Genomic DNA, 7,693 nt, shown 5'->3' with positions numbered 1-7,693 from the left:
CTTGAGCCACCGTGCCCGGCCTAAATGTGTGAATTGTATGTATGTGAATTATATCTTAATAGCGCTGTTTCAAAAAGAGAGTGAGGAAGGAGTGGAAAGCTTTCAGAAAAGCTGTCACATATGGCTAGAATTTCCCGCCCTCTATTAAAAATGTCAAATATAGTTCAGCCAAAAGGCATTGTTGGGAGCTTACAGAGAAGACTCAACATAGCATCTAAGGAGGGAAAAAAAAGGCTTCATGGGTGGCTCAGTTGGGAGAAGATCAGCAATGCCTCTGTTGTTGTGAAATTGTTGCTGAGAATTCTCTCTTAGACCCTTCAATGAATCCACGCAAGGTTTTATCTTAAATGAATCAGGGGGCTGGGTGCAGTGGCTTATACCTGTAATCCAATCACTTTGGGAGGCTGAGACAGGAGAATTGCTTGAACCCAGGAGGTGGAGCCTGCAGTGAGCTGAGATCGCACCACTGCACTCCAGCCTGGGCAACAGAGTGAGACTCCATCTCCCAACACACACACACACACACACACACACACACACACATACATACACACACACACACAGAATCAGGGAGTGGTAGCTGATCTTCCTTTGGCCTGGGGACCCAATATATGCAGGTCTTTTTTTTACTGTGAGTCGGAACGTAAATTTTTCAATATACAGATTCCAGGAAGCATGCTGACTGGCTTCAAGTTCTTCCTTGTGTTCCAGAGCAACCATATTAAGCATAAAATCTATTCAAGTTTTAGTCCAAAGAGTGAATCCTCTTGCTTATTTGAATTTAGACAGGATTGCAGTCTCATAACTGAAAGGTATAGTGTTTGTAGACTAGTGGCAACAGAGAGAGGAGGAACTAAAAGCTATTAGATAAACCAGTCCTATCTAGGATTTCTATAGCCTATACCCATAAACCCTATAGAAGGTGCAAATCTAACCCATCTTTCCTTTCCTTTCCTTTCCTTTTCTTTTTTTTTTTTTTTGAGACAGAGTCTCACTCTGTTGCCCAGACTGGAGTCCAATGACATGATCTTTGCTCACTGCAACCTCTGCCTCCCAAGTTCAAGTGATTCTCCTGCCTCAGCCTCCCAAATAGCTGGGATTACAGGCATGCACCACCACGTCCAGCTAATTTTTGTATTTTTAATAGAGATGAAATTTCACCATGTTGGCCAGGCTGGTCTTGAACTCCTGATCGGAGTGATCGGCCCATCTCAGCCTCCCAAACTGCTGGGATTACAGGCGTGAGCCATCGTGTCTGGCAAACCATCTTATTTTAAAATTTTTATTTAACAAAATGTTTACTTCTTCTTTTTGATTTCTTTCTTTCCTCCCTTCCTTCCTTCCTTCCTTCCTTCTTTCTTTCTTTCTTTCTTTCTTTCTTTCTTTCTTTCTTTCTTTCTTTCTTTCTTTCTTTCTTTCTCTCACGGGGTCTCACTATGTTGCTCAGGCTGGACTTGCACTCCTGGCCTCAAACTACCCTTCCACCTCAGCCTCGCAGAGTGCTGAGATTACAGGCTTCAGCCACCATGTACAGATTCATTTTTTAAAAAGAAAAAACATAAATGTCTTCAGTGCTTCCCAATGTTGGGCACTGTTCTAATCACTTTACCCATATCAACTCACTTAATCCTCACGTCAACCTTATTGAGGAAGGTTTTATTATAGCCATGTTTTACATATGAGGAAAGTTTAGCAAGATCAAGAGAGGGTACAATGGCAGATACAGAATTCAAACCCAGGTAGCCAGGGATGTCTCCTAACACACCCACCAGGATCAATGAATTATATAATCCCTTCTACAAATCTTGTATTGTTTCTCTCAGGATTACATAAATTACTTAATTTTTTGAGGTTTTAAGTGTTGCCTCCCCTAATTGGTTGTGAGCATTCTGTGGGGCGGGGCCAGTTTTAGTTTCTTTCCAAGAGCCCTGCAGGGTACCTACGCTTGATATTTCAGCAGTCAGAGGGCAGCCAACAAAGGGACTGTTCTTAGAATGTTGTATTGCCCCTTCCCAAAGCACTCTCCCTTTTCCTGTTTGGCTAATTTTTGCTAATCCTTTTTAAGAGATGGAGGTCTCACTCTGTTGCCCAGCCTGGAGTGCAGTGGTACCACTCCTGGCCAATTTTTACTTTTAATTTTTTGTAGAGAAAGGGTCTTGCTCTGTTACCCAGGCTGGTCCTGAACTCCTGGGCTCAAAGTTATCTTGTTGCCTTGGCCTCTCAAAGTGCTGGGATTACAGGTGTGAGCCACAGTGCCAGGCCTAATTTTTACTGATCCTTAAACATCACTCCATTTGACAGAAACTTTCCTGATGGTATTGCCCCTTTGGCACCTCCCTCCTCAAATAAACTTGAGGCCCTTAATCTGGGCTCCTAATCATTGGCTTCTCTTGTTACAGAATTTATCTCAGTTGTATTGGTGTTGCCCCTTTAATAATCTCTGCCAGCACTAGACTGTCAGCTCCATGAGGGCAGGGGCCAGGTACGTCCTGCTCTTCTGCATTCCCAGCAGCACGTACGGTACAGGGCATATAGGAAATGCCTAATACATAATCTGTTATTTTTTGTTGCGGTAAGTCTGATGCTAAAGCTATAGTTGGTTTCTCCTATGCTGTTTGAGCAGGCAACTAAGTTTTCAAGGTATCAATAATTTGATTTTTTTTTCCTTCTCTTTATTTCATTGCCAGCTGATATCACAAAGTATGGTGGTCTCTAGTCTGATAGGGATTGGTTCAAAATACCATTTGCCAACTAAAGTCTCCCACAAACCCGCTAGTGCAAATTCGAGTAGACTTTTAAACCTCATCAGTGACTGGGCACAAAGATCTCCCTGCCTCCTGCACGGGATGTGAACTCCATGAAGACCACAAGGATTGAATTTATTTCTGCAGGCACCTAAAGAGAGCCCACTCAGAAGCCAAAGGAACCTTAGGACACTTAGTTCTCCTGCACCCCCTTTCAGGCTCTCAGCATATTTAAAACGTACTGGGTTTAAAAAAAATTAATTCCCAGTTCAGGTAATGTGGCCCAGTAATGTGACACAGAAGCTGAAATCTCTATGATGATGTGTCTTCTTTTAATCCTGCCAGAGCCTCACTACAATTGTTTCTATGCATAACCTAATTTTGAGATTCTTATGTCAAAAACCTACATTTGAAGCACAGGCCAAATGCTTGCTCATCCCAACCCCTCCACCACCCAGCCCTGCCTCAAAAACAAACAAAAATCATCACCCACGTTTGGCGCATGAATGCATGCATGAATGAATAAATGAATGAATGAATGAAACAGCACACGCATTTAACATAGGTTAATCATGCAGACAGTATTTTGTAAACTGCGAAGTACAGGACTTTCGGGAAGGTTATTGTAGCGCGTCTAGGTCGGAACAACAGTCCCAAAGAGCCAGCTTTGCAAGTAAGCCCAGCGCCTGTCAGACCCTAACCGACCCAGGCCCCACCCCCAGTTCGCGCGCGCGCGCGCGCGCGCCCGGTTCCCCGGAAGTGACGTAACTCCACGGCCTAGCAACCGTTGCCAAGGAGCTCCACTCTAGGAGCCGTCTAGAGCCCGGGCGCCTCCTGGGGGGTGGGGAGACGGTTTCACGAGGAGGATTTGAGGTAACCTCGCCAACTTGCGGTCGGAAACTCCCCTGAACCCCGAAATAGGAGAGTGCTCCCGTCCTCTCTTGATCCCGATGCAGCACCTCCCAAGTGGAAGGGGTCGTCGCGGTTAAGCCCTCGGATAGGGGATCGGGGCCCTGCTGGGATTCGCGCGGATCCAGGCCGCTCCCGAGCTGGATGTGCTGTCGAGCGGCCCAGGGCAGCCCCGGCCAGAGGCCCGGTTGGGTGTGGGCTCCCCTGTCCCGAGCTCGAGGAGGGGGACACTATTTCTGGGACTCCCAGGAGGCTGCGGGTCGGCGCTCGTGCCAGCCTGGGACCCGGGCAGCACGGTTTCTGTCACAAATTGTGCCAGAGAACACGCACGTCCTGGTTTTCATTGTTCCCCGCCCCCTGCGACTCTTTTGTGGGTGAGTGCTTGGGAATTAGCGCGGCGACTTTGCGCTAGAAGAAGGACAGTAATTGATTTTGCTAATTTTAGAGCGCAGAGCCCTCTGGGCACAGATAGCCTGCCTGTTCAGTACACTTTTGTCCTTATTGAGTGACCATTTGCAGGCTAGTGGGCGACTTGGGGGGAACCCAACTAGTTTATTTTGCCTTCCTGTAAACGTTGTACTGGTTTATCCAGTTTTTTCTTTTTTCTTTTTTTTTTTTTTTTTGAGGGAAAAAAGAATAGACCTATAGATACTTTCTCAATCATTTAAAATGAAATATATATTTCTGTACGCAAAGATTATGATGTGGACTTTTACTTAAAATACTTTAAACAATGGAAACTTGCACTTCCAATATGGATTTAAAAAAAAGAAACTTATGTAAAGGTTTTCCTTCTATAGCTTAAAGGAAACCTCAGATTTATTATAAGCCATGGTGGTTATCCTTCCTATCCTCTTTTGCCTTATTTCTTAGCAATAATAATTATTTGTGCATAATTTTTCATCATGGTGGAGAAATGATCATATCCTTTTTTGCTTTTTTTTTTTGTTGAAATGGAGTCTTGCTCTGTCCCCTGGGCTGGAATGCAGTGGCCCGATCTCGGCTCACTGCAACCTCCGTGTCCTGGGTTCAAGCGATTCTTTTGCTTCAGCCTCCTTGTAGCTGGGACTATCGGCGCCTGCCACCACACCTGGCTAATTTTTGTATTTTTAGTAGAGACTGGGTTTCACCATGTTGGCCAGCCTGGCCTCGAACTCCTGACCTCAAGTGATCCACCTGCCTCGGCCTCCCAAATTGCTAGGATTACAGGAATGAGTGACAGCTCCCGGCAGCAATTTATTTTTTAATTTATTTTTAATCGTTAAAGCATTTACCTAGGTAAAGCTGTTTCAGCAGTTAAGAAATCAGATATTCAATTTTTTAAAAAGTTATGATCTTTCTCACTGCCAGCCTGATTTCCTTTAGATTTAGGCTTATGTTGTTTCTGGCCTTTTGCCTGTGAAAAAGTTTATTCAAGCTAGTAGAAGGAATCACTGTTTTAGATAGTGGATGTTCAAAAATGGAATTGGACACAGATACGGAATTTACAGTTTAGCAGGGAAGAGAAGATGTGTACCTAAAGAACCAGCACAAGATCAAAAGTCGTGCTAGGAGAGAAGCACAGTTTAAGTGTGGTCAGCTATGGAGGACAGGTGTTGGCACTGCTGCAGAACCTGGAGGATAGCTTGAGAAAGATTTCCTGGGGGAACTGGCATTTGGTGGACATGGCTTGAAAGATGGTTGGGGGGTTTGCACCTCTCGAGATGAAGGAGGGGCGAGCAGTCATTTTAGGCAGAGAAAGCAACATTAACTAAAGTCAGAGTGATAGAAAAACTAAGTGACTGTTTCAATAGGCTGAACTTTGAAGGGGTAGAAAGGTAACAATTTGGAAATAAAGTTGGAAAGGGATAAGTTATGCCAGATCATAAAAAGTCTCAGAATCCAAGAAGTTTGAGCTGTATTTTGTGTGCGATAAGGAGCCTACAGATGATTTGGAATGGGAAGAGGTGGAGACCAGAGAACAGGAGGCTGTTGCCTCATTGAAGGCCAAAGGAAATGAAGGCCTGAGTTACTCTAGGATGGCAGAGTGGATGCCTACTGGCCACACCAATAACAGAAATGGATGAAGGGTACTTGAAGTGTGCAGCCTCTACTCAGCTGCAGTTGGTTGTGGGCATACACAAATGTGGGCCCAGATCTGATTTTCAAGAGAAACTGGAAATACAGATTTTAAAGTAAAAATCTCTCAATATTTTTTGGGAGATTTGGGAGAAACATCTGTTAGGCTTGCAGACAGGCTCCTAAAAATTAGAAGCATGTTTAATTCCTGGGTAGAAATTATGCACCTGCATGGGAAAGATGTTAATAGAGGTGGGATTTATTATTCATTTGTCCACATTAACTCAGATGATTACTGTTAACAACAGATGCATGTACAAAGCATTTGATGTTAAAATTAACACTATATACTGCAGTTTTCATGATAAAGCCATTATACTTGGATTTCTTTCAACAAAATAACCCTTTTCACAGCATTTTGTATGTCATGTAGAATTATACTTTTTGTGCCTACGTTGTGTGAACTTAATTCTGGTTTTTACCCAGGACTTTTGTTACCAGTATTGAGGATTTTTTTTTTTTCTATTTTTACTCTTTAGTTAAAATTATAAGACCTAATTATGAGTGATCAAATTAAATTCATTGTGGACAGTCTCAATAAGGAGCCCTTTAGGAAGAACTATAATTTAATCACGTTTGATTCCTTGGAGCCAATGCAACTATTACAAGTTCTCAGTGATGTCCTGGCTGAGATTGACCCAAAGGTAAGAGTTTTCTCTTTCTTTTTGATCGGTAGCAGAAAGCCAGTTTCTGCCTCTAAATAGCTGTGAGTCTTGGGCAAATTGTTTAACCTCTCTGAGCCTTATTTTCCATGTCTGTAAAGTAATAGTAAATGATGCATAACATTTCTCTGCTAGCTCAAAAATAAATTATCTATTAGTACCTTATTTAGAAATTATTTCTCTACTTCCAGACATAAATAGGTTTGGTTAAGGAATGAAAATGCTTTCACAAAAGGTTTTATTGTATTGCAAGTTAGTTCATGTCTCTCATACACTGGTCCATTCCACTGGATACTTTTTTTGAAGCTTAACATTCTTAATATGAATCTTGATCTGACTTGGGTGCACCCTCACTTGGAATCTGGGGACCTCCATCCTTAATCTGTTTTATGAAGAGACCATTGTGCTGTTAAGCTCTAGTAGAACAATTTTGTCAGTGAGTTTAAATATTGTCCTTTGTTACGTATACAGCAATAACATATTTTTTTTTTCAATTTCTTTGTTAGCAACTTGTGGATTTAAGAGAGGAGATGCCAGAGCAGACAGCCAAACGAATGTTGAGCCTTCTTGGTATTCTTAAATACAAACCTTCAGGGAATGCCACAGACATGTAAGAATCTGATCACGTATTGAGTTTTTAAAATTATGCTTTAATATCCAAACCTTCATATACTGCAGTCAATCTTTTTAGGTAATACCTGGTTTCCCTCATTTGATGGCCTGAGAACATCACTGAGTTTCAAAATAATCTTAAACCTTCTATAACCAAACTCAGAAGTCTTAAGTGGGTCAGTTCTTTCCCTTAATCAAGCTGTCTGGTAAATCCACTATACCATTTTATCCTTTATCTGCCATCCTAGATAAAAACAGCTTAAACACAACTTACTTGGATATGCCAATGATATATCGCGGGCCTGATTGTTCTAATTTTCTAACTAATGTACAGAATGACTTTAGAATAGCCTTGGGGCCAGGCATGGTAGCTCACGCCTGTAATCCTAGCACTTTGAGAGGCCAAGGTGGGAGGATCGCTTGAGCTCAGGAGTTCGAGACCAGCCTGGGCAACATGGCGAAATGCTGTCTCTACAAAAAATACAACAGCAGAAAATCAGCTGGGCATGGTGGTTGGTGCCTCTAGTCCCAGCTACTTGGGAGGCTAAGGTGGGAGGATCACCTGAGCCAGGAGGTTAAGGCTTCGGTGAGCTGTGTTGTGCTCCAGCCTGGGCAATAAAGTGAGACCTGTCTCAAAAAAAAAAAAAA

The 7,693-nt window shown here is 42.8% G+C and overlaps 1 protein-coding gene across 1 annotated transcript in view; it reads left to right on the top strand.

Moving 5' to 3' along the window:
• The first annotated feature begins 3,526 nt into the window (after positions 1–3,526).
• IFT81 (intraflagellar transport 81) overlaps positions 3,527–7,693 on the top strand; it is a 96,414-nt gene continuing 92,247 nt past the window's right edge. Inside the window, 3 exon segments of the mRNA XM_017879671.1 lie at positions 3,527–4,027; positions 6,251–6,415; positions 6,940–7,043. Of these exon segments, the coding sequence (XP_017735160.1) occupies positions 6,272–6,415; positions 6,940–7,043 (248 nt within the window). The 5' untranslated portion in view covers positions 3,527–4,027; positions 6,251–6,271.

Source organism: Rhinopithecus bieti, unplaced genomic scaffold (assembly GCF_001698545.2).
Source record: "Rhinopithecus bieti isolate Rb0 unplaced genomic scaffold, ASM169854v2 scaffold_11933, whole genome shotgun sequence".
Lineage (NCBI taxonomy): Eukaryota > Metazoa > Chordata > Mammalia > Primates > Cercopithecidae > Rhinopithecus > Rhinopithecus bieti.
The sequence above is the reverse complement of the archived record's forward strand: the minus strand, read 5'-3'. Positions and strand labels throughout refer to the sequence as shown.